Here is a 27,733-nt window from a genome sequence, read left to right as displayed (position 1 = left end):
ACAGACATCAAGCTTTCAGTGGCTTGTAAGGTATGAAAGGACCTTCTTGTGGCAACCTTAACACACATTCTATCGAAGCTTTTCCCCCTCAGCCCATGAAGCATCCACGGCCAATGTTGATGGGGGAAGAGGGTCTTGGCCATGGATGCTTCATGGGCTGAGGGGATAAAGTAAGACCTTTATCCGCTTGGATCTGCTGTTGCTAGAAAAAATAACTTTTCTGTTATACCTTTCCAGGTGACAAATATGGAGTCCTTGTTTGACTGGATGAGTTCTACATAAATACAACTAAAAGGCTCTGACTCATTCAAACTATGCCAAAATCTCTCCTTGGAGGATTTAGAAGATGGGCAAAATCTTGGTGGGGCAGTTTCCTGCTATGAAAGAAGACTCAGACTTGTGAATAAATACTTGGAAACAGCTTTATTCTTACAGAAGGTCATAAAACATTCTTAACAGGAGATGGCAGCTCTCTGGCTCATCTGACTGAAATAATCATGATGATAAAGGCTTTTTAAAAAGAAGATAGTGCAAAAGTTATGACTATAGAGGCAGGTGGAAGAGGTTATTTAACTGGAGGTTCTTCTAGATGTGTAGTCCCTATCTGTATTCCACTGAGGGTTTACACATGTACACCATGAGCCTGGAGTCAGAGAATTGAAAAGTAGTAGTGTCTGTTGGTCTGTGCACATGCCCTGAACTTGCCTCATGGTTTCGTCCAAGGTTATAAAGGGAGGAGCGGACTGACTGTGTCTCCAATTCCTTCTCCACTGCAAATCAACAGAACTGCAACAGAGGAGAAAGAGAGAAGTGGACTACAGACAGGGACCACACACCTCAAAAAACCTCCAGTTACAGATAAGTAACCTCTTCCTCTTCGAGTGATAGTCCCTATTGTATTCCATTGAGGGCAACCAGCAAGCAGTACTTAAGTTGGAAGAGGGTGCAAGTATGTAGATGGGAGAGATGAGTGGAGGACAGCTGCACTGAAAGAGGCATCTGCCACTGAGACTTCCACCAAGGCAGGGGTAGGCAAAATTTTTGGCCCTAGGGCCACATTGGGTACAGAAATTGTATGGAGGGCCAGGCAGGGAAGGCTGGGGGAGGCTATGCCTCCCCAAACAGCAAGACGTGGCCTGGCCCCTATCCAGCCTCCCGGAACCCCCACCCTCATCCAACCCCCCCTGCTCCCCACCCCTGACTGCCCACCAGGACTCCCACATCCTATCCAAAAACCCCTGCTCTCTGCCCCCTGACCATCCCCCTGGGACGCCCATCCCCTATCCAATCCCCACTGCTCCCCACCCCCTGACGCCCCCTTAGGCCCCCCGACCCCTACCCAACCCTCCCCCTGCTTTCCCCGCCCCACATTACCTGTGGGGTGGGGGAAAGCAGGGGCTCAGTCCTTTCGCTGTGCATTTCCCCTGCTCCTTTGGCTGCTCTCCCTGGCAGTCAGGCAGGGCTCGGTCCCTGTCTGGGCTTGGCTGCTGGGGACAGGGGCCAAGCAAACTTGGGGCTGAGGGGGCCCTGGCTTGCTCTGCCCCTGTTCCCGGCAGCAGGGCCCAGGCCCCTTAACCTCCCCACTGCAACCTCCCCTGCTCAAATTTCCCCGTTCCCCACCCCCTGACCGCGCCACCCTAGAGCACCAGGTCTGGTGGTGCTGTAGCCGTACTGCCTGGCCGGAGCTGCAGCCACGCTGCCCAGGCTCTGGGGGAACTGTGACTGCGAGGGTGGGAGGGAAGGGGCCAGAAGCTAGCCTCCACCTCACTGCACTGCCGAGGAGTTGGGCTGGCACCTCCTCAAGCCTGTCCTGACCCCACTCCCTGGCAGGAGCTCGGGGGCCAGAGAATAGGGTTCTGCGAGCCGAATGTGGCCTGTGGGCTGTAGTTTGCCCCCCTCTGCACCAAGGCATAATGAGTAGTGAAGGTGTGAACCAAATTCCATGTGGCCACTCTACATATATCCTGAAGTGGCATGTCATAGAGGGAGGCCATGGTTGCAGCATGGGCTCTTGCTGAGTGGGTCCACACATCGAGGGTGGCTGCTGCCCCTTATCTCTTTCAGCTATTGCAATAAACAGAGCTCTCCTGATCGGTTTTATCCTGTGTAAGTAGAAAGCTAAGGCCCTACAGACACCTAGGGAGTGGAGTCTGTTACTCTTCCAAAGCAAGCAGTTTTGGGAAGAAAACAGGTAAGTGGGTAGGTTGATTAATGTGAAATTGTGAGACTACCACCTTTGACAGAAGTTTGGAATGCAGAGGCGAGGATATTTTTATCAGTACAGAACGTCGTGAAACGAGAGCCCGCCATCATGGCCCCAGGTTCGCCAACTCTTCCTGCTGACATGATAACCACCAAGAAGGCGACTTTCAGGGAAAGGAGAGACGGTGAACAATGCCAGCAGATCAAAGGGTGGTTTTATTAACATAGATAGGATCAGGTTGAGATCCCATTGGGGACCAACGGGTTGTACAGGTGAAAAGATTCTAATGAGGCCCTTCCAAAACAGGTGAGTAAAGATGGAATGCCCCTCCGCCAGGGAGCAAAAGGCACTAATTGCTGATAGGTGGACTTTGATACAACTAAGGGCAAGACCCCATGCCTTCAAGGACAAGAGGCAGTCTAGGAGGAGGGGAATCCCCACCATTTCTGGGGAAAGTCCTTTGTTTTCTGCCCAGCAGGTGAAGTGTGTCCACTTGGCTTGGTCACCACGCCTGGTCGAGTCCTTCCTGCTGCTGCAAAGGATATTTTGTACTTGTGATGAACATGCCCATTCTAGATAAGATGCCCGTCCAAATACCAAGCTCTGAGGTGAAGTGCTGTGGACTGAGATGGCTGATGCTGCCATTGTGTTGTGTCAGTAGATCAGGCAGGGGAATTGGGGGGCATGGATACATGTGAAGGAAGTTGGGAAAACAAAACTGTCTGGACCAGTGCAGGGCGATCAGGATGACCGTCGCTTTGTCCAGTTTTATTTTGGGCAGTACCCACAGTAGGAGCGGGAGAGGAGGGAAGGCATAATTGAATTGATCAGACTGGGGAGGATGAGGGCATCGCTCTGAGAGTGCTGCCCCAGAACCCTCTTGAGCAACATACACTGCATTTTCTGTTCACTGAGAACATAAAGAGGTCTCTGATCGGAGTTCCCCACCAGTTGAAGATGGCCCATAGTACATCGTCACGGAGTTCACGCTGGTGATCAATCACGAACTGTGTGCTGAGTGAGTCCACAATCACATTCAGTGTCCCTGCGAGACAGGCTGCAGACAAGATGATCTTGTTGATGCACCAGTTCCAAAAGGTGACTGCTTTTAAGAGCAGAGCCAGCAACCTCACACCCCCTTGTTTGTTGATGTAGGAACACCGTTGTGGATTGTCCAATATGAAGAGACTATGATAGGAATGAATGATGGGGAGAAAAGCCTGGAATGCCTTTCTTGCAGCTCAGAGATTCAGAATATTGATGTACATTCTGGATTCCCGAGAGGCCCACATTCCCTGAGTCATGTGTCCATCCATATGTGCTCTTCAGGCTAGAAGGGAGGAGTCTGTGACAACAGTCTTTTCCAGGAATGGAGGCAGAAAGGGAACTACTACACAGACCTGACAAGGTTCCTTCCATCTCTGGAGGGATGAGAATACCTTGGGGGGAAATGTGAGCCTGAGGTCCATGGTGTGATGAATTGGCAAGCAAACTTTCTGGAGCCACATTTGGAGGCAACGAAGGTGAGGACGAGCAAAGGTGGTGACGTACATATACAAGGCCATGTGATCCAGGAGGGAGAGGCATGTCCTGGCTGTGACTGACAAATTGTCGGTTACACAAGTTATGAGTTCTTGCACAGTCTGGAATCTTGCCCTGTGGTAGGTAGGCTCAAATCATGACTGAGTTGATGGTGGCCCTATGAAGTCTAGGCATTGTGCAGGTTTAAAGGTGTACTTTTCAGTATTGATACTGACCTTAAGAGAGGAAAGGAGGCCCAGCAACATAGAGGTTGAGGCCCAAGCTTCTTGTCTGGACTGTGCTGCCAGGAGCCAATTGTCGAGATACGGGAATACAAGGACCTCACAATGTCTTATGTGGGCTGCCACCTTGGTGAACACACTGGGAGGCATAGTGAAAACTCTGTAATGGAAATGTTCTGTGTCAACTATAAACCTCAGGAACTGTCTGTGGTTTGGATGAACGTCTATGTGAAAGTAGGTGTCCCGCATATTGAGAACCTTAAACCACATGCCTTTTTCTAATGAAGGGATGACTGCTGCTAATGTAACCATCCGAAACCTTGGTTTTCAAATGAACCGATTGAGAAGACGAAGGTCCAGGATAGGCCTCCATCAGCCCTTTTTCTTGGGTATGCAGAAGTAAGCTGAACAGATGTTTCATGATATTCTGGAGGAATAAGCTCTGTTGCTCCTCACTGTAGTAAGGAGCAGACCTCTTAGGTTCTGATGCTGTTGTGAAAGTGGCCCATGGAAAGGGATTGGGATGGGGGCTGTGGATGATGTAGCATGCTGAACTTGATGGTATAGACATGATGGATGACATTTAGCACCAATTTGTCCATTGTTATTGCACTCCAAGCTGGAAAGAAGAGTGCTGGACAACCCCTGAAGGGGATGGAGTGCTCTTATGACAGTAAGTATTATAGTTGACAGATCTCTAGGAGTTCTTCAGAAATATCATTTCTGTGGTGGTTGTGTCTGGGAGGAGGAAGACTGCGAAGATGGTCCTGGAGGGCGCAATCTGAGAGCTTTCTGACTCTTGCATGGTGGTTCATAGGGCCTCTGATGGAAGAACTGCATGGTCCCTAGTATTGTGGAGGTGGGCGATGGAACTGGCACTTTGGTGCAGGCACGGAAATGCCCAGGGAAGGCAGTGTAGCTCTGGAATCCTTGAGAGTGTGTAGGGAATCATCTGTTTTTTCTGGTTAAAAAGATGGGATTCATTGAAAGGGAGGTCTTCAATGGTATTTTGTTTCTCCCTGGGGAAACCAAAGGTGTTGAGCCATAATGTCTGTCGCATAACTATACCCGTGGCTATGGACCATAAAGAAGGATCCACTGCATCCATAGCGGATTGAAGCTAAGTCCTCACCACCAGTTTACCCTCGTCTATGATCGCTGGGAAATGGGCCCGATCTGGCTGTGGTAGTTTTTCAGCAAATTCGTCCAGTTCACAGTAGATTAGGAAATCATATTTGGTGAGCAATGCCTGGTAGTTTGAGATTCTGAACTGAAGACTTGCCGATAACAATACCTTACAGTCCAATCTCTTTCCCTCCTTATCTGATGGAGTGGAGCGTGGATACTTCCTTGGAATACTCCATCACCACTTGGACCACAAGACAGGGAGGGAAGTATGAAAACGGAAACTCAGACCCCTTAGCAGGCACGTAATACCGCTTCTCAGCCCCTTTGTGAGTAGATCTACATGTGGCCTGTGTGCGCCAAATTGTCCTCGCAGGCTCAAGTATAGTCATTGATGGGTAGCACTACTCTACCCAGTGCTGATGAATGATGGATGTGCAGGAGCTGGTGTCGGTTATCCTGTACCTCCTCTGGTAGATTTGAAGCTCCCCTGCAACCCTCTTTAGGAGATCCTGAAACTGAAAGAAGTTATCGGGGGTGAAAGGGATGCCGAAGCAAGTGTTGCATTCGGAGAGGAAGACGGAAATCTGCTCTGTCGATACCATTGGAACTGGGCTAAGCGGTTCTTCCTCTCTCACCAGTTCTCAGCATCTGCTGGAAGGTGCATTGGACAGGAAAATTGGAGAGATCTCCCTTGCTGAACATGTGGGTCAAATGGCTGGTATTGTGGCTAAGATCTCCAATATGGCTAGTATGATGGATCCTTAGGGTGTTTTGGAGGATGCCTTGGTGTGGGAAACCAATGGCTCCGAGGCAGCTGCAGCTGAGGATAATGCCACAGTGCAGATGGCTTCCTGTAGTAGTCCTGGTGGTGGTATGTGATGGATGGACCTTGACCCTCATCTAACTCAACTGAAGATGAGAACTTGGAGACAGGTTCCATAGGCGGTACTGTCAGAACTGGCAGAAGTGTGTGTACAACTAGAGCGGGAGATGAATGATGACCAAGAAGGAAGGCGGGCAGGAGGCACGGATTTTAAAGCTGGGGATCTTCAGCATAGTCCAGTATCTGCACATGAATATGGCGGGGGGGGGAGGGGGAGTTGGAGACAAAAACAGGCCCCCAAACTAACTATTCTATTAAAATTACTAGAAACTACCTAAAGACAACAATAAAAATCTGTAAAAATTAACTGTATAAAAGGTTGCTTGAGAAAGTGCATCACAAGCAAATGGACACTAATTGTTCCAACCTGGACCATGCGGCAGTGAGACAGAACTGGGAGATGCAGTCTGTCTGCCCTGCCCTTTATCACTTTGGATAAAACCATGAGGCCAGTTCAGCATGCATGTGCAGACCAATTGACACTTCTATTTTTAAATTCTCTAGCTCTGTATGCACGGTGAGCCAGATGCATGGTGCACATGTGTAAACCCTCAGCATAATACAGTAGCTTATGCTTATGCTCAAATAAATTGGTTAGTCTCTAAGGTGCCACAAGTACTCCTTTTCTTTTTGCGAATACAGACTAACATGGCTGTTACTCTGATACAGTAGGTACCATCACTCAAAGAACACCAAAGATTTTAAAACCAAGTTTAGATTCCACAGATGGACCACAAGGTTAAACTTGGTTTCAGGCAAGATACAGCACTAACAAAACATCTCATATAGAAATGAACTTGTGTTATGAACTTTTCCATTTTCCTTCTGATTGCTCCAAGAATGGAAATTTATCCTTGAAGGATGGTTGGTCATTGGTTATGAAAGCATGTGTCCCAGAGACCATTGTTTAAAATAGCAGTTCCCAAACTGTGGGTCAGGAACCCAAAGTGGGTCACAACCCCTTTGAATGCAGTCACCATGGCTGTCTTAGAGTTGCTGAAGCCTGAGACCCACTGCCCAGGGCCAAAGCAGGACTCAGGTTGCAGGCCGCCGGCCTGCTGAAGCCCTTGATCTACAGCTTTGTCCCCCCCACCCAGGGCAGTGGGGCTTGGGTGGGCTCAGGCTTCGGTCCCCCTGCTGGGGTTGTGAAGTCATTTTTGTTGTCAGAAGGGGGTCGCGGTGCAATGAAGTTTGAGAGCCCCTGGTTTAAAAGTTCAGACAACAAAATATGGTGGAATGCCTTCTGGATTCCAAAATAGAATCCCTCATACAAATAGCATTTTGTGACTAAAATCTCCCACAACTGCCAGGCTGTCAGTTGTAAGCTGGACAGACCTGGTGAAAAAGAGGTCTCTGTTGCAGCACATACTGCCTGATGTGAAAAGACACAGGCAAATAAGGCAGCCATCTGACCAGGCTAGGTTAGTGTGGCATCATATGGCACAGCACTTAACTTCAGATAGTATTTGCATTAGAAGTGACAGAAAACAAAGCACTTGTCCTGTAGTAGGAACAGAGAAGTCAACTGCTAGAGCCTGCCTAGTTCTTGGAAATTAGAAAAAAGGTGCTAACAAGCTGATTGTGCTTGGTGCTGCTTTCATTTTCAAGCACAAGATCTATGGGGATGAGAATATTTTGCTAGTGACAGAAATGTGGCATTCAGCTACAGCAGGGGTGGGCAAGCTTTTTGGCCCAAGGGCCACATCTGGATGGAGAAATTGCTTGCAGGGACAGGGCAGGGGGTTGGAGTTCGGGGGCGGAGTGCGGGAGGGGGTGCAGTGTGCAGGAAGGGGCTCTGGGCAAGGGGTTGGGGCAGAGGAAGGGGCTCAAGGAAGGGGGTTAGGGTGCAGGAGTGGTGTGGAGTGCAGGAGGGGGCTCAGATCAGGGGGTTGAGGTGCAGGAGGGGTGCAGGATGCAGGAGGTTGGGGTGCAGGAGAGGTGCGGGGTGCGGCAGAGGGCTCAGGGCGGGGAGTTGGGGTGCAGGAGGGGTGCGTGGCACAGGCAAGGGGTTTAGGGAAGGGAGTTGGGATGCAGGAGGGGTTCAGGCTCGTGTTTCCCTCATCTGTGGGTACCTCCCCTGAAGGTCTCATTGGCCGTGGTACCCCGTTCCTGGTCAATGGGAGTTTTGAGGGAGGTACCCACAGGCAAGAGCAGTGTGCGGAGCTCTCTGCCCTCCCCACCTCCACGGGCTGCAGGGACATGGTGTGGCCGCTTCCCGGAGCGGCGCAGAGCCCGCGGTGGTGGCAATCCCACGGGCTGGATCCAAAGCCCCGAGGGGCCATATCCAGCCCGCAGGCCGTAGTTTGCCTACCCCTGAACTAAGGGATCTATGTTTGATTATTTTTTCTCCCTCTCTGTGTCGTTATCACCAAACTGTCCTTTCAAATTTTAACAACAAGAATCTCTCATTATATTTGAAAGAGAACATTTTCCTCAGGGTTAAATCGAGAATCTGGCTGTCTTTTTTTTAGATCCTCACATGGTATTTCTCAAGGGAAAAAAAAATTATGTTAGACTAACTAAGAAATTTCTCAATCAGAGTTCCTCAGCACACTTGTATGCAGGACATACAGGATCATATATTGAACAATTCCTTGTTTTTTACCTTATGGACAAATATATGCATTTTAGGATCTTTATGGGAGCATTAGTTAAGCAATTTATCCCAAAAGGTAGAATGGCTATCCTGGCCATTTCTCTGTCAGCTCTGTTATCTAACTAGGCACTGACGTTCTGTCTGAGGTATTAGCAAAGAATTGGGTAGTGTGCTGAAGGATCTTTCTTTGCTGTATCCCTCAGGATGATGTTGGCCCAAACACATTGCTTAAGGTTGTCATGAGAATCAGATTTGGGTGAGATCATCAGGCTTTTGCCTAAATACCTAGTTGGGTATGTATATTTCAAATCATCATAATACAGAGGGACTAGGCTGTTAGGCAGATTCATCTGCTGTTGAATGCATGAATGAAATCTCTTACCTGCCTTTAGTGAGAGGACAACTCATGTTTAAGGATTGAGGGACATGCATCTTGAATGGAAAACAAAATGTTTCCATAACCAAAGTTATACCACAATCAGCGAAGTTGTACTTTGGTATTTGTTAATAAGATTCTACTTTGTTTAGCATTTTGCATTCATTCATCAATCCTCCTCAAAACTCAATATGAATATTCCTATACCCATAAAAACATTAGAAATGAAATCTTTTCAGCTGCCTTATTTATGATAGTTAGATGGTATTTATTATTTTTATTCTAATAATTTTTATGCACAATGAGTAATGACAATGCTACACATCTGAGAAAGATAAGTACTGGTTTAAAAAGCAGCGTACCTGGAGATAACAGGAGACTTGCTTCCATTCACTGTATTTGTTCTTTCCCAAGGTTTCCTTGTTAGTTCTTTAGATATATAAATAAAATTGTTAGACACACCAGCTTTCATATTCATTCATCACTGTAACAATGCATATGAAGTAACTTCAGGTAGCTTTGACTTAAGATATTTAACTTTTACCATCTTGCATTCTTTATTAAAATTAAACCACCACCTGGAAAACTATTATCTTTTTATTTTTTTTTTTAAATCAGCTACACTACGTGTAGCGCGGGTAGCACCTAACTGCCTGAATCACAGATAAGGGCCCTACTGAGCTAGGCGTAGAAACACATAATAAAAAGATGGCCCCTGCCACAAAGAGCTTAAAATCTATAGTTTAACTATTTCATTCCTTCAGATATGAAAGATGATTTCATTATGTTGTAATATCTGTGTTCATGGGTATTATGGAATAATATTAGATTTTTCAAGTTGGCAAAGTTCTCTGTTTTGAGTTGTGAACATGTCTTTCAAAAGCTGCTTATGATCAGTTCAATAGAATTGGAGAAAGGATAACATGGCTCCATAGGGCTTGAATATTTTCCATCAATGAAAAAGTGTATTGCACTGTGTATTGTACTAAAAGGAATATAAGTTTCTCAAGTGCCTTTAAACCTCTAATGTTGGTAATAATGTATTGTTTTGTCTTTGATATGAAATAAAGTGAGACCTAAAAGTAATTAAAAAGTATATTGATTTAGCTAACAAGTACAAGTCAAATCAGCATGGCCTACTAGATAGGGCATTAGTTGGATTAGGAGAAAGTTTCTGTCCCTGGTTCTTCCACTGGCCTGCTGCATGATGTCATTTCACCTCTCTGTACCTCTGTTTCCCCTCACACCTTCTGTCTTGTCTATTTAGATTAAACTCTTTAGGGCAAGGACTGTTTTACTCTGTCTTTGTATAGCACATTGTGCAAGAGGGCCATAATATCGGCTGGGGCCTCTAAGTGTTACTCTAACAATCACCTCTTTAGATTCATTGTATTCATATTAATGTTGAAAGCTAGCCCATATATATTCAAGTTCTGTGCTCCACCTAGTGGAGTGTGTTTTCAGTTCTATTAGAAATTCTCTAAGAAGTTTTGGCTCACTACCTTGAGTCACCTACAGCAATCTAGAGACAAATACGGGTACATGATCATGGGCAATGAGATGCACTTCTGTCCAACAGTTCAGAATGACTGCGTAAGTCACTGGCAGGGTACAGCCAAGAATCAGCTATTAGTGATTAACTGCAACAAATAAAAGTCCATTTCTCTGTCTAGAGTCCCGTTGTAGTAGTTATATATCAGAGGAGGAACCATGCTGCAGAGATATTAGAGGTATACACTTTAATAATATAAGTTTAGAGATATTAGTATACAAGTATACTTTGTCAAGGTACAATAACAACTGCTAATAGTCCAGGTCTGACCAAGGTAATCTATTTTTTTTTCCCCCATTTGAACTCCTATCCCTGCCAGTGTTCTGTGATTGTTGTCAAGCAATTTGCTTGATAGCCTTCTTCTCTGTTCCCTGCCAGTTGCCTCTTAACTCCCACACACACAACTCAGTGGGTCCCTGCACTAAGCCAGGAGTTCTGGGGCAAGTTCTTTTGGTGTATTTCACCTGCTCTTCCCAGGTGGTACGAGATGTTTGTACTACTACTGGATAGCAACAGAGACTTAGCCATTCAATGGCAGCATACATGAGGTTTTGATTAGGGGATAAAAACCAGATGGCAAATTTAGTACAGTCTACATTTACAGCTTTCTCCCCACATATTACTATTATATCAACGACCGTCTATCCTGCAAACACATTGCCATTAGCCTTTGTTAATTTTTTAAAACTTTGAATCCAGTTCAAGAGTTTGCAGCTGTACATTTCATGTGAAGTTTTACATTTAGCTGTGTATGGTAAATGCCAGACAACAAACCCATTTAAAAATCGCATGACTTTGTTCACCTCAACTTTGTTCAAAGACTGTGTACTCTCTATATTAAGGCTATCAGTGGATTTGTGGACAGTAACGTAAGAGAAAATAGTTAAAACTATAAATGGGGATAATTTGAGCCTTAGACAAATTATCACCAAAGAATAAAAACAAGATTTATTTTTAACCAACAGGAGAGTGGGTTTGTGGTGGGGAGGGGGGAGGAGGAGACGTGGGGAGAAAACCTGGATTTGTGCTGGAAATGGCCCAACTTGATTATCATACACATTGTACGGAGAAAAGGAGTACTTGTAGCACCTTAGAGACTAACCAATTTATTTGAGCATGAGCTTTCGTGAGCTACAGCTCACTTCATCAGATGAGCACGAAAGCTCATGCTCAAATAAATTGGTTAGTCTCTAAGGTGCTACAAGTACTCCTTTTCTTTTTGCGAATACAGACTAACACGGCTGTTACTCTGAAACCTGTCATTGTAAGGAGAGTGATCACTTTAGATAAGCTATTACCAGCAGGAGAGTGGGGTGGGTGGAGAGAAAACCTTTTGTAGTGGTAAACACTCATTTTTTCAAGGTTTGTGTGTATAAAAAGATCTTCTGTACTTTCCACAGTCTGCATCCGATGAAGTGAGCTGTAGCTCACGAAAGCTTATGCTCAGATAAATTGGTTAGTCTCTAAGGTGCCACAAATACTCCTTTTCTTTTTGCGAATACAGACTAATACGGCTGTTACTCTGAAACCACCCATTTTTAACTACTGATCATACTAAGATACTTATGTTATTTCATTTTCATTATAAAACACTCAGGATTATGAATTCTGATACCATAACAAAACAGTTTTTAATAAAACTTCAGCACTAACACTTAAAGGGAATTTTGAAAAGTTAAAGTGTACTTCACAGATTTATACTACCTACCAGGTGTGCTTGTTGAAGAAGGCTTGGAAGTTGAAGGCTCTGATTCTTCCTGATTAAAATGAAGAGAAAAAACTTTAGAATCCTGCAAATCTGGTCAGATTGATGTAAAGTTGTTTAATGGAATTGTTTAAATATTTATAGCTAAATCTTTTTCAGGCAGTTAATGAACTCTGTTCACATAAAATCTCACTAGAAAGTACAGAAGAAATTTGCAAGAACTAAATTGAACATTTAAGACAACCCCATTGTACTTGTACCCTTTGAAAAAAATGGAGGTTATATTTCCCATTAAGGCAAGCTGTAAATGAGCTGTAATTTGAACCACTAGAATAGCTTTCTTATATGGCCTTATATTAAATAATTCAAAGCACACAAAATAATAATCAATTTACAGTTTTATCCTCTTTCTGCTCTGGTTCTGTTGATCCCTTTTCAGCAATTCTTCTCCTAAAAGACAGAAACGTGAGTTAAGAATGAAAGGTAGATGGCTAAAGTTATTGAAGTTATAGCTACAAAATGGAAAATATTTGTTCAGTATTGTTAAAGGCATACACAACTTGAAATCTAGATCAACTTAAAAACAGTAAAAAGCAGTTTCAAGTATACACTTTCCACTGAGTCTTCTAGCCAACAATTGTGGTTTTGCAACCACATTTTCCTATTTAAAATGTTGGTTTTTGCTCCCACCCTGCTGAGCAAAAGACATACACAGAGGAAAGTAGCTACTTGACTATTCACGAGTGAAAATAAAATTGACTATACACAAAGTACTATGAAACGCACAAAGGAAAAATATTTCTGTAATTTTTCAGTTGTAGTTTACAATAGTAGGTACACTCTATGACAGAGGTACGATTTTTAAGTTTGCAGTATCCCTTTAAGATTACTATGAAACCATCATACAATCTACAGCTCTATAAGAATAAAATTATCTGTTTACCTCCTGGCCAGGAGGGCACTCATTTCTTCCATTAATCCACTGCCTCCCAAGGGAAGTGGTCCATTTCCACGAACAGTGTCTGTTTTAGATGAAGCTCCTCCACTTGAACTAGAAGACTCTTCACTCTTTATGACAGTACACAAAATAATAATATATTTGAGAACTATTTAATAACTTCATGATTTTATATTCATGCAGAAAACTACTAACGTAACATACTACAAAATCATCTGGGCATAAAATACAGCTTCAATGAATACACCTAACAACACTGCTTTAATTAGTCAAGTTGCTCTTTGGGTAGACCTATTCCTGCTATTCAAGTTATTAATATATGTTAGTAGAAATTATTCCAAAATTACCCTCATAGAATTTAGAAGTGTAAGTCACAGACAAATCCAGATTTACATTTACCCGTGACACTTTCCTAAGTTTGGCTCCAGCGAGTGCAGCTGCTAGTCCAGTTAAAGGGCGACTGTCTTCAGACATAGATCCCATAGAAAATCCAGAGGTAGGGAGAGGAGGGGCAGGAGGTGGAGGAGGAACAGGAGGAGGAACTTGGCTAGGAAGAGGAGGCGGTGGCGGTGGCCCTGAGGGTGGAAGTGGAGGTGGTGGTGGAGGACCTGGGGGAGGTGGGATTGCTGCTGAAGACTGGGCTGGGCCAGGAGGTAGTGGAGGTGGGGGTGGAGGTGCAGGTGGTCCTTGGATGACACCTATTTGAAACGAAAAACAACATTAAGAATTAAGACTAGCTGGATTTCCATTGAAATAAGGGCTTTTCTTCTTAATACATACTAAGAAAAAAATGTCTTCCTAAATTAACTAGAAAAATATTTTGTCTTGTTTAAACACAGAAAAAATAATCCACCTTCGGGGAAAACAAGCTTTTAAAATACATTAATAGTCACTATACTGTACATAATACTGTGGAAGAGAACAGGTTAGCTAACAGAATCCTTAGACATGCAACACAATGACACTAGTCAGTCTTTTCACTATAACAAAAAAACTGCTACATAAACAGAAAAGTGGGTAGAATTTTTAAAGAAAACCAATAAGGAACAACACAAGCACTACAAATTGTAAGAGAAAAACACTCCTTCACCTGATAACTCAGAATGAGTCTTGGCTCAAATGCAAACCTAAAATGGAATGTTACTTTACTAGCAGGCGCTCCCACTCCACCCAAACTTTTAAAAAAACCTTTTAAACGTTATTGTTCAACTGAAAGTTCTGAAACTTGACTTCTAGACTTACATAAATACATCTTATCTGTAAATATTGCAGAACTCAACTCTAATTATTAAATACAAAATACATTAGTGAGTTAGAGAATTGTTATTCTTGTAAGATAGAGTTTAGAGGGAGAGCACCTGTTTTTAATTTTGTGAAAAAATACATTTCATACGACTCCTTTAATTCTGTAAATTCAGAATTATACACAGTATGTTTTGAGGAAGAGCATTGTTTAAGTATTACTACAAATGCAAAAAAGAGTTTATTCCATGAGCACAAACAAGCAACGGTATATGAAACTGTAACTTAATTTTTTTTCACTTTTTCTGATTATTATAAAATGGTCTTAATAAATTATTGGAGTGGAAGATAATCATCCAACTTAATAAATTTAAGAGCTTGACTTCACATAAAAGTTGCACCAGTTTAGCTAAAATTAGTATTTAGTTTAACTGGTGCAGACATATACATGGATACTCAAATCTTTTTAATCCTTGTTTATGTCAACTTAAAACCTGTTACTTGTTTACTTGAATTATTTTAAACTAGGTTTATATCAAATTAAGAGCATGCACAAGCTTTTGCATCACTGTAACTAGAATTTAGAACTAATTTTAGCTAAAGTGGTGTGACTATGTGTAGATCTTGTCTAGCACATGAGTGTGTGTATTCACAAATTCACACAGTCCAGATATATCTTGTAGTAATTACATACATATAGCTAAAACTTGAACTACCTCATAAGTATCAGTAAATGGTTCGGATTACTTTTCACTAAGACCAACTCACACATTCAAAGCTCCATCATATGCTCCTTGGTTCACACTGCAATTAGGAATTTACTCCTACTACCTAGTTTTAGGGAATTCTAAATAAACTAATGATGCAGAATTCATCAAATCATCACGACTCAAATGATTCTTGAAAAATAAGACCCAACGATTCTAGATATGTATTTTATATCTTTCACAGAGCATATTATCCCAACTCTTCTTTTCAGAGCTTTATAATATCCCCTATCATCCCTTCAAAAACTGTATTTTGTTGCAGTATTAAGATCACTGCTATGTTCAGAAGTGTTTTATTAAGTCAAGACACTTAAAGGTTTTGATGCAAATTGGTTTTGGGTCCATTTCTGATTAGTTAATTAGTAGCAATAACAGAAAGCCTTACCCTGCTGGGTCGGAGGTTCAATCAGCTGAGAGGCTGCCTGCAAGACTGGCTCAGAAGCAGAGGAGTCTCCCAGCACAGAGTTTAGAGAGTTCTCAACAGAGGCAGGGGTAGCTGCAGAGGGAGAAGGGAGAACACTAGGCTTGGATGAGGGAGTTGAGGCATTAGGGGAGCTAGGAGAAGGCGAAGTTTGAGGTCCAGAGAGTGAGACAGGTGGAAAGGAAGGCAGTGGTGGTGGAGGTGGTGGCGGCGGCGGCAGCGGCGTTGGACCTGAGGTAGAAGGTGAAGGAACTGAGTAAGTTACAGACTCAGGAAGCCCATTGGGAGGAGGAGGAGACTGGGGCATTTGGGACACAGAACTAGAAGCAGAAATTGGGAGGACAGGTCTTGGACCAGTAGCTTTGCCCGGTGGGCTGCTGATCATTACTGGAGGAGATGGGGGAAGTGGTGCAAAACTGGGAGCAGACCAGACAATGGACTTTGTATTTGGGGGCAAAGAAGTTGGGGCATTCACAGGAGAAGGTGGCCGAGAATTTTTGTTCAGAGGACGAGGAACTGTAGCATAATGGGGAAGAACAGGGTGGAAGGCTGAGCCTAAAGATGTAGCAAAACGTGATGCGGAATGCCTTAGTGGCGGTGTAGGGGGAGTGGAAGTCGGTGGTGCAGAGGTCACTACAGCGTAATCCGGAGTGGAATCTGACCCTGGTGCTGATATTGCTTTTGCATATGATGGAGGAGGTGCTGAAGGAGGCTGGCAACTGGAGTATTCAGGAAGTGGTGTGCTAAACAGGGAGTTGTCGAAAGATGAAGCTGGACAGAAGATGGAAAGCAGCAGCAAAGGCAGGATAAAAAAGGAGAGAGAGAAAAAGGGAGCTAATGAAGCAACAAAATCAGCATTCAAACAAAATGTATAAATGTAGACTATAGTTAGTACCAGAGGATTAGGCACAAGTGAAAATACTGTTAGGAAAGTTTTTACATACTATAAAAATCTACTTTTGATTTCATCAACTATTTTTGTGCCAACATTTGAATTTACAAGCACATTCTGGAAATCTAAAGAAATATGGCATAAGTTCTCAAATTCCATTAGTGAAATGGATCAGGCAACACGATTTATTAACTGGTCCTTCCATATCAGCTTTATCTTTGGTTGGTTGCAACTCAAGTGTAGTGATCTTAACATTCATTTTAATTTCACCAATAAAACTAACATATAGGCAGTAAGTAAACCTGATTCTTCCCCTCCCCAGAATAGGGAGATCACTCCACACGAGTAAAAATATTCAAAGCGTAACACAAAAAAACAATACTTTCTTCTCAAGCAATTTGTTTTACATTAGATAGTTTAGTTTCAACAGCAGTTGATTTCTCAACAGCAGTTGATTTCTCACATGCACTAAGTTAAGTAATTAATTAAGAAATGCTTAACTATATGTCTCATTACATCAGAAAACAAAGTTAGATCCTGGCTTATTTTTGGATCCTAGCTTGTTGCAGATAGTTTACTACAGGTTATATCTACTGATATATGAAAAACTGATATCTTAATACAAACCATATTAATTGATAAATAAGACTCTTGGTGAGATATCTGCTTTGCAATGTTACCAAGCTGGCTTATGCATGTGCACACTTACAGAGTGTACAGATTATCTTAAGCCAATGGTGTCATTATCAGAATACATAAAAACGTATATGGTCTTGCTTAATTGATCAAAGTAGACTAGAAAGTACTTAGAAACTGTAATCTTCAAATGGTCATGTCTTCAGGTGCCAACAAATTCAAAAACCTTTTGTGCAATTAGAAAATACAGTGAACAATAAGCACCATTTACCCATTTTATTTCAGTTACTGGAAATTATGACAATTCTAGAGAAAAGGATGTTCTCCTGAGGTCAGACATCCAGAATTATTATAGTTAAAAAAAAGAAGCTAATCCTAGAAAAATCAAGAAATATGCAATTGAGAAACAGTTTTTTTTTGTCTTCACATAAATACTTACTGTCAACTCTGCCCTATCCCACTCCATTGACCAAACACAAACAATCAAGCCAGTACTTGAATACATTCAGTTTTGAAATTCTTACCAGCATTTGAAATTCTTCTCTCTCTCTCCCACTCCAGTTGTTCCCTTTCTAATTGTTCCTGGCGTTCTCTTTCTTGTCTTTCCCGTTCAAGTCGTTCAAGTCTCTCTCGATCTTGCCTCTCCCTTTCTTGTCTCTCCCTTTCTAGGCGTTCTTGCCGCTCCCTTTCTTGCCGCTCTCTCTCCAACTGCTCCTGTTCTAGTCGCTCTCTCTCAAGTCTTTCCCTTTCTAGTCTCTCTCTCTCCAGCCTCTCCCGTTCCATTCTCTCACGATCCAGCCTCTCCCGTTCAAGCTCCTTCTGCCGTTGTTGCTCTTGCAACTGTCTGCAATAGAGAAAACAAGGGAAAGGTTAAACTGGAGAAAAGATGCATGAGTACTATTAAGTAACAAAATATGTGCAAATCTGCTTTGCCATTGAAGTTTTTTGTGAGCTCATTTGCCTAAGGCTCCTGTTGTAAAAGGTCTTGACTAAGATAAAAAGGTGGTTTTTAGAACATGTTGGCTAGCATGTGCTAAATCTATAGTAATAGCTGATGTTTTACATATGCTTAAGTACAACTTGTCTTGTCCACATTAGTTTTAGAATGAGAATGAGTGGCAGCTAACACACCTTTTTCCTGGTTAAGACAAGTCCTTAACGACTGCACTCTGTGTTCCATTTTACAATAATTAACTTTGTTTGCTGGCTAAATTTTTCTGAGCTCTTAGTTAAGTTCTGTGTCCATATTTGTTCAGATGCCTGAATGCTGGACCATGTTTTTATAAAACAAAAACAGATTAATGAAAATTTCCTATTAGAATCTAATAAGACAAAAAGCCTTGGATTTCAATCATATATTTAAGAAAGCATTACAATAGCACACTGAGACACACAAATAAGATGACTTATGATGGGACTAAAATTCCACGCTATTAAGATTAGAAGGCAGGGATTGCTTAGAGGTGCTCCAGACTGAAATTTGATGAAGATGAATCAGTCATGGTGCGGTGATACATTAAGATGGTTGAGTCTTTGCTGTTCTTTATTTGGTCAGTCAGAACTGCTAATTGGAATTTGCACCTCGCAGCACTAGAACACTTTCTGAAATACCTTTTTTTGCTGTCAATTTAACCAACTATGCTGCAATGACAGCCTGGTACCTCATTGAAATAAGAAGCGTAGAAAAGTCTGACCCTGACATATGGGAGGAATTTCAAAAAGGAAACTAGATTGTTAAAAGCTCCTTTCTGTGCAGTTGGTGCAGATAAAGCCCTAGAACATGAAAACAGAGCAATGAAACTCTGGGGGGGGGGGGGGGGGGTCATTTTTTGCTCATCTCCTCGTCACGTCCAGACCACAGAGTGATGTTGAACTATGAGACTTCGGGAGAGTACAAGTGCTTTGTGGCACCACAATTGATGTTTGAATTCAATGGAACTGTTCAAATGTGCCAGGCAAAAAACAATCTAATGTACATCTCGCATGATCTTCCTACACCAGCATCTACTGGCAACATGACCAGTACCTTATACCTGCATAAGCGTAGCAATCATAGATGGTATGGCTGAGGTACAAACTCTTGACAAACCAGAAACTATTAACTCCTGCTGAGATATGGCTGAACACTTCATGATGAGGCTACAGAGAAAATACTGAATATATGACTAATTCCACCTTGTGTTTGACACATATGCACAGGAACTGATTAAAAATATTGCCAGAGAGAAGAGACTCATGGTACAGTGGAGTTGCATCTTATGCAGGGGTTAGGTTCTAAAGTTAGCGCGTAAGGCGAAAATTGCATATAGTCAAATTACCCTTGAAAATCCCTTAAATAGCCCATACAGTACAGTATACTGTACATGGTTTTATGTATACAACCCTGTACAGTAATATGTATAATGTATACAGTAATGTACAGTACATAATAAAGAGTACATATGCAAAATAGAATTTTACAGTACTGTATTTTTAATTACAGGGGGGTAATTACAGGGGTTCATCAGGGCTTGATGTCGATCCAGGAGACGGAGGTGATGGAGAGCTTGGGTGACGGAAAGCGAGTCGTAGACAAAGTGGTTGGCTCTGGTTCAGCTCGAGAAATTGATTGCATAGGCTCATCTGCTGCTGGTTGTTTTTCCTTGAAAAACACAGTGATCGGCAACTGTCGCTGTTGTCTCGAGCTGCTCAAACATTTCTTGATACGGTCTCAAATCATCCGTAATACTAGGTTTGATTTTGAGGCTTTGTTCCATAGAGGGATTGTATTCAGAAATTAAATCATTCAAGTGTTTTGCTGCTTGGAACAACTCAGCAAATTTATGAAGATTCCAACTTGCTGGCTCTTCCTGTTTGTTGTCGTCATCTTCGTCTTCAGACGATTTTATCAGTTCCTCCAACTCTTTGTTAGTTAATGTTTCCCTATGGCTCTCAATTACTTCTTCAATTTCTTCCTCAAGGATGTCGACTAAGCCATCACCACCCACTTGCCTGGCCGCCTCAACAATGTGTTTCACTTCTTTGTCAACAGTCAGGAAACCCTTAAAATCATTCACACATACTTTCCATAGGTTTCACCAACATCCATTGACTGTTTCAGGCTTGATTGCATCCATTGCCTGTTTAATATAAGTGATGCAATCAGCAATGCTGAAGGACTTCCAACACTCTATCACATTAAGGCCTGGTCTACATGGGGACGGGGGGGGAATCAAAGATATGCAACTTCATCTACAAGAATAGCGTAGCTGAAGTCAACGTATCTTCGATCGACTTAGAATCAACTACTCTGCGTCCTCGGGGCGCGGGATCGACGGCGGCCGCTCCCCCGTTGACTCCGCTTCCGCCTCTCACCATGGTGGAGTTCCGGAGTCGACGGCAGAGCGATCGGGGAATCGATTTATCGTGTCTACACCAGGCGCGATAAATCGATCCCCGATAAATCGATCACTACCTGCCAATCCGGCGGGTAGTGTAGACATGGCCTAAGATTGGGATCAGCATCCATAGTGCTATGTATCTGTGAGAACGTAAGCCTCGTATACGTGGCCTTGAAACAGCGAATCACACCTTGGTCGACAGGCTGGAGGTGGTATGGGGGGGGGGGGGGGGAGAAAGATGACTTCAACGTTATTATGCGCAAACTGCAGGGTGGCCAGGAGCATTGTCTATGATCAGCAACCCTTTAAAGTCAACTCCTTTCTCTTTGAGGTACCGCTTGACCTCCGGAATGAAACGCTTGTGAAACCAATCCAGAAATAATGCTGCCGTTACCAAAGCCTTTTTATTTGATTGCCAGAACACAGAAAGGAGATTTTTGTTCTTGCCTTTTAGGGCACGGGGATTTGCAGCCCTGTAGAGCAAGCCCAGCTTTATTAAATGCCCAGCCGCATTGCCACAAAAACAACACTGTCACATGGTCTTTAGCTGCTTTGAAGCCAGGGGCTTGTCTTTCTGATTTCGAAGTGTAAGTGCGGTTGGGCTTTTTTTCCCCCCCACCCCAAAGAGCCCAGTCTCATCAGCATTAAAAACTTGTTCCAGAAGATAGCCCTTTTCTTCTATGATTTTCTTTAATTGTTTGGGGTAGGCTTTTGCTGCCTCTTCATTGGCAGATGCAGCTTCACCAGTAATCTGCACGTTTTTGAGGTTGAAGCAGTTCCTAAAACTGTTAAGCCAACCTTGGCTGCCTTTGAATTCCTTCTCATCAGAAGGCTGTCCCTCTTCGGCAGGAGGTTTGAACAGCGCATAGAGGCTGAGAGCCTTTTCTTGCAATGTGTTGCCACCGATAGGCACATGTTTACGGTTCATGTCTTCCAGCCATAAGTTTAATGCCTTTTCAGTCTTCACTAAAGTCTTATCATGCACCTGGCTCGTCACCTTAGCAGTTATTGGAGCACTTGATGCCAGGGCTTGATGAATTTCTCTCTCGAATCTTGATGGCAAGGATGCTAGATTCGTTGTGGCTATATTTACGCACCACGCTAGAGACCAACATACCGTCTCTCAGTAAGTCCAACACAGCCAGTTTTTCCTCCAGCGTTCGAACAGATCGCTGTTTCTTTGGTTGAGCACCAGATGAAGTACTTGGCTTGCGTTTAGGGGCCAAGTTACACGAAAAATATGTACAATATCTTTAAACACTAGAATCACACTCAGCGTGGCGAGATGCTCACACTATGAGAGGCATGTGGGAACTGAGACCGACTGAGGGAACAGCAGATTCATGTCTCCCATCTCATGCTCACTCCGGGGCATACGTTCATTGAGTGGAATGGTGGGCGGAATCACTCACACTATTTCCAGTATCTTGTTATTTTTCTTTCTTTCTTTCTTTTTTCGCCAAGAACGTATAGTTGAATTTGCGTAAATTAAATGCGCATATGATGCGGCTCACCTGTATTGTACTTGTCCAAACCAAAATAACTGACTCCACAAATATCTCCATACTTGTCTGATACTTGCACAAAGGACAAGTTAACCACATATTTTTCAGGAAAAATGCTTCAACATGCAAGGGGTTATCTGAAGAATTCTGTCATTGCATGGAGTAACGAAGCTGCTGCCTTGCACTGTTCAATGGAGTTTCTTCGTAGTACTCATGAGGAAGCGGACACTAAAATTTTCTTGCATGCCAATGCCATCAGTGCTAGGGAGATGCTACTGAACTCTGGATTTATGCAGTGCTCTCCGAGAGACTCTACCCAAGATTTCCACAAGATTCTGTTTTTATGCCTGCAACTGGGTAATAGACTCGCCATATCTCTCTGAGATGTGTTCCTATCACTCAGATCATCAAAAGCCACCGCACTGCCAGGTTTCCATACCTTTTCAAGATGTGATACTACTGGAAGATTGGATGGAAAGACCAAATGATCTTACTGGAAGCCATTTGATTCAATATTTGAAGACTCTGACCCTCAATCTGAAGAGGCCCAGAATGGCTGAGACAGTCACTGATGAAGTCATAAATGCACTAGAGGAGTCCATATGCCAAGTTTACCATTTGAAGACCAACATTACAACACTTGCAGAGTTATACTGGAGGACATTTTCCAGGAAGCTGACAAATGGAAAAAAATTGCCATTGACAAAGAGTGCATTTATACCTGCTAGTGAGAGGGCAAATTATCAAGCAATGGAATGGATCTGGGATGAGCAAGCACATCCAAAACTACTGTCCTCTATCAGTCTTGGAGGATGGACTGATCACACCAGTTGTGTGTGAAATATTACCTGCTCCAGAATCAATCCTTCAGCTAATCAAATGCTTGTGTGCAAAACCACCCTGCAAATGATTGGCCAGCAGCCTATCTTGTATGGAGATATGTGAGTGCAGCATGGATGAAGATCAGTGTGACAACGTGTCTAGTGGTGGTTCCCTAGCAGAGATGACACTGATAATGACTTTGATGAATAAATGTTTTCAGCCCTACACATCAAGGCTAATTTCCCCATGATTATTCAAGGTGAGTATCATTTTTATGTAAGCAATGCATCCTACGTTGAAGTATAATTTTTAAAAGTTGCGTTTTAAACATTTTCTCAAATATATATCTACACACTTGGTTTGTCATGTTTGGTATCACTGTTTGTGGGAGAAAGGGCTTTTGAATGATCCCTAGCTTAGCCTATTTCTAACAACACTATTATCAAAATTTCCACCAATCACAAGACCTGGAGCTGGGAGCCATGGGTGGAGGGGGGCAGAGAGTTCCCACCGCCATACTGCAGAGGGTGACACCGCTGAAATTATGATTCTGTTGATTTTTATTAATCAAATGATACCTTCCTTACTTTTCTCTTACTAACTTGCCCATGGAATGAGATTTTACTATATTATGCTCCCAGACTATTTCACCATTTTCTTTTCTGTGTCTAAGGGACCAGGCCTCAAGTCATACTCTAAAACATATTCGTTTCCCAAGGCCACACAAACTACTGTAACAATTGCTGTTGTTCCTACCTAGTTTCTTTTGACTTGGGGGAAATTCTAATCTACATTTCCAGGGAAGACAGACATGTATTTTTCCCCCTCTGTAATAATTATTAAATCAGACCATTCATGTCACTATTAAATAACTACTTAATAATAATTTAGTTATTCTCTTAGGACATTCTACTCTGGTTGAAATATTACAGAAATGTTAAAACTGTGCCACAAATGCTATATTACAGCCAAAAGTTAATTACAGCATCACTAGGACACAATTATTCTAATTACATTTTAAAATGTGGGTTACTAGAAAACTAATATCTGATTAGCACTGAAAAGTCAAGATGGTGTACTGGTATCTTGGTGCATCACAAAAGAGATACAAGTTAAACATGTAGATATGTTCTTAGAATCATAGAAGGTTAGGGTTGGAAGGGACCTCACGAGGTCATCTAGTCCAACCCCCTCCTTCAAGCAGGACCAATCCCCAATTTTTGCCCCAGATCCCTAAATGGCCCCCTCAAGGATTGAACTCACAACCCTGGGTTTAGCAGGCCAATACTCAAACCACTGAGCTATCCCTCCCACCTAAATAGGACTCTTTCCTATCTGCTAGAATGTGATTGTGGTTTTCAGTTTAGCTTTTTGTTTTGACTAAAATTCACTGGAGTAAACAACGCCTTCCAGGGGTGGAATGGACCAAATTACTGTCTACTATAGATAAATGACTGGATCTAGACCCTTATTCCCTTTCTATAGTAGCATACACTAAATATCTGGTATAGGTCACTTAGAGGAAGTAGTGGAAGGGGCAGTGGAGAGGCCGAAGGATAGAATGCAATACTGTTTGTGGTCCCTGAATACCACAATACACAGGAAATGTCTGTGCAAGGGGTGCATACATGATGATATAAAAATAAGTGTCCTGAAGGTCCAGGGAAACAAACCAATCTTCTGGATCCAGAGAGGGAATTATTTCTGCTAGAATTAATATTCTGAACCCCTGAGAGTGGACAGAGTTGTTCACTGACATTAGGTTCAGAATGGGTCTCTATCACCCATTTTCCTTCAGGAACAGGAAGTACCAGGAACAGAACCATTTTCCAATGAAGTCTGGTGGGACAGGATTGATCTCCTCTAGTGTTAGGAGGGATTGCACCTCTTGCCTCAGAAGACCTTTGTGAGAAGTAGGGTGACCATATTTTCCTATGCCCAATACGGGACCCCAGGCAAAATTACTCTTATTCAAGCAAGTTCAACGGCAATCAATCAGAACTATGCAGTACAAACATACAAATAAACTGACGGAGCCCATTCAAAAGAAATACTGCCTAGTTAGATTCTTATCTATTTTCCTTCTTATCTTTAGGGTTCACATGGGGAGAGGTGACACGCACACTCCCATACAGCTCTCTCACACAGGGAGTGTGGTGGGGAGTGGTGGTGTTGACTGACCGACCCTCCCCACCCTCCATGCCTGGCTGGGCCCCTGGGACGGACCCACCTCTCCTGGTACCAGGCTCTGCGTCTTCCCAAGGCAACTGCTGGTGGGCAAGCGGCTGGTGAGGAGGGATTTGGCCAGCAGCAGGACCTGACAGTACTGATTGTGGGGGAGACAGAAAATACAGGACAATTTGCCCTTTTTAAAGAAAAAGTAGGGACACCTGCAGGAGGGCTTAAACACGGGACTGTCCATTTAAAAACGGGATGTCTGGTTATCCTAGAAATATGGAAATGAGCATCCTGAAGATCCAGGACCAAGAACCAGTCTCCCTGTTCCAAAGTTGGACTAACTGCTGCTAGAGTGACCATCCTGCATTTTTTATAATTGATGAACTTGAGTGCTCCAAGGTCCAGTATGGGTCTACAACCCCCCTTTTTCTTGGGTATTAGGAAGTAAGGAGAGTAAAAATCTTTGCCTCGTACTTGCTGAGGGACGGGTTCTATGAGTCCTACATGGAGGAAGTGATATATCTCTTGTTGCAATAAACTCTTGTGAAAAGAGTCCCTGAAGAGGGATGGGGAAGGGTGTTGTGGGGAGGAAGAGAGGTAAAATGAATGATACCCATTACGGATGATTTCCGTCACCCATTTGTTGTTTTAAAACCTTCTGCAGATGACAAAACAACTTCAAGCACTGCTCTCTAACACTTTGGACCCAAGAACTAAAGCTTGCACAGACAGAAAAATGCCTCAAGTAATGACCTCACTGAAGTAAATAAAGCATTTAGTGGGCAGGTCTACTGCAGACATTTGAATTAAACAATGCACAATGTTTGAAGCCTGACATCTGTCAGTCTTAACAATAGCTCACACAATACAGAGTCAGGTGTTCTGTCCTAGATCTCCATCATTGGGGATTTTTAAGACCAGGTTGGACAAACACCTGTCATGGATGGTCTAGATAATACTTAGTCCTGCTTTGACTGCAAGGGACTGGACTAGATGACCTCTTGAGAGCCTTTCCAGTTCTATGATTCTGTGAACAAGGAGAAGTACCTGGGATAAACCAGTCAGGAAGTCGAAACAGTGCAAGGTCCCTTTTGGGAATAGACAAAGGTCTAACAGTAAAAATAATAATAATAATCACAAACAAAACTATAATAGTCTGAAGAGCATCAGGGACACAGAGACGGCCCTAATGCCTATTGGCTTATATGGAAACGAAGGACATCCAAGACTCAGAGAAAAAATAAAGGGGGATTCTCAGATTTGTACTCCTCACACCACCCCAATGGTTATTGCTTTTCCAGATTATTCCTTGCATGCACCATTGTAGATCCCTAAAAAAATTATATTATATTCCCGGAGGAAAACATAAGTTAAGATGAAGGTTGAGTAACTTAAGGATGAAATTCATTGCCGGCTGTTGCAATAATTCCCCCAATCAAGCATTATAAACTCAGGAAATTCAGAGTTTAAGGTTACACTTAGAATAAATCCAAACATGTTAATAGAGGAAATGCTGTTAAGACACTCAACCTTAACTCCTCCTTAAGTTGTTTATCAGACAAATTTAAAAATGATTTAAAATTTCGTACAGCAACATCAGACAAGAATCCCATAGAGAATGCTACCATGTCATATTTGAAGATATGTAGTATCAACCTTAAATTAAAAACACACCACACAGATTCTGCAATACACCAAAGCAGCAGAAATCAGCCAAAGAGTACTGATGAATCTGGCCCTTAATTTTTAATTGGTTTATCTATTTAAAGGACTATGTTGCAGAGACAGGGAAGAGAGCGGAGTCTCAGAATGTCTGTGCTTTAAGGGCTCCCCCTGCACTCTTGCCTCAATTCCGCAGGTAGTACTGCCTCAATGTGTAGTCTGTTATGACAATATTTCAACATAGGAGATTAAATATAAAAACCATGTTCAATAGCTGTGTAACAAATTTACTTTTGTAATACATTAGCATTATATGTAACGATTCCATTGTCAATCTGACTGTATTAAACACATATTAAATCCTCAAATTGACATATTTGTTCCATGATATTTCCTTAAAATGTCTTTTTAAAAAAAATAGCAGCTCAACTGGGCAGCTTTCAATTTGGTGCCCATATACCATAGTGATGGGTGCACTAGAAATGTGCTTCTTCTGGGTTTCTTGGATTGTGATAACTTGATCACTCACTTCAACTTAAGTGAACAGGACCAGGTTCTGCAGCATTCTGCCTTGCAGAAATCAAATTACAGAAAACCTCCACAAGTGAAACTTCAAATGATAAAGAACTGATCTAATTTAAAATAATCCAACATCATAACAATCTTATCCAGGACAAATCACTACCAGACGAGACTTCTATATAGGATTGCCAACGCTCCTGGATTGGCTGGGAGTCCCCTGGAATTGGTCTCAATCTCCTAGTAGGTGGTGAAGCGGGGCTAAGGCAGGCTCCCTACCCGTCCTGGCTCCGTGCGCCTCCTGGAAGAGGTCGGAATGTCCTGCTCCTAGGCACAGGGGGTCTCTGCGCGCTGCGCCCACCCCAAACGCTGACTCCGCAGCTCCCATTAGCCAGGAACCGCAGCCAGTGGGAGCTGTGGGGGCAGCGCCTGCAAGCAAGGGCAGCGCGTGGAGCTGCCTGGCAGCCCCTGAGCCTAGGAGCCACAGGGACATGCCGCCGCTTCAGGGAGCTGCCCAAGGTAATCACTCCCCAGCCGGAGCCCGC

General features: G+C 42.9%; 1 protein-coding gene across 13 annotated transcripts in view; it reads right to left on the bottom strand.

Moving 5' to 3' along the window:
- ENAH (ENAH actin regulator) overlaps positions 1-27,733 on the bottom strand; it is a 196,592-nt gene that overhangs the window by 46,049 nt on the left and 122,810 nt on the right. For 6 of the 13 annotated variants that reach the window (XM_075127055.1, XM_075127054.1, XM_075127056.1 and 3 more), the window contains 7 exons: positions 17,647-17,966; positions 15,559-16,365; positions 13,564-13,862; positions 13,150-13,274; positions 12,602-12,656; positions 12,210-12,258; positions 9,312-9,378 (listed from right to left, as the gene is read on the bottom strand). In XM_075127055.1, coding sequence (XP_074983156.1) covers positions 9,312-9,378; positions 12,210-12,258; positions 12,602-12,656; positions 13,150-13,274; positions 13,564-13,862; positions 15,559-16,365; positions 17,647-17,966 — 1,722 coding nt within the window. The remainder of the gene's footprint in view (positions 1-9,311; positions 9,379-12,209; positions 12,259-12,601; positions 12,657-13,149; positions 13,275-13,563; positions 13,863-15,558; positions 16,366-17,646; positions 17,967-27,733) is intronic. The other 7 variants (XM_075127057.1, XM_048843321.2, XM_048843322.2 and 4 more) reach the window with 3 other exon arrangements.

Source organism: Caretta caretta, chromosome 3 (genome assembly GCF_965140235.1).
Source record: "Caretta caretta isolate rCarCar2 chromosome 3, rCarCar1.hap1, whole genome shotgun sequence".
Lineage (NCBI taxonomy): Eukaryota > Metazoa > Chordata > Testudines > Cheloniidae > Caretta > Caretta caretta.
The sequence above is the reverse complement of the archived record's forward strand: the minus strand, read 5'-3'. Positions and strand labels throughout refer to the sequence as shown.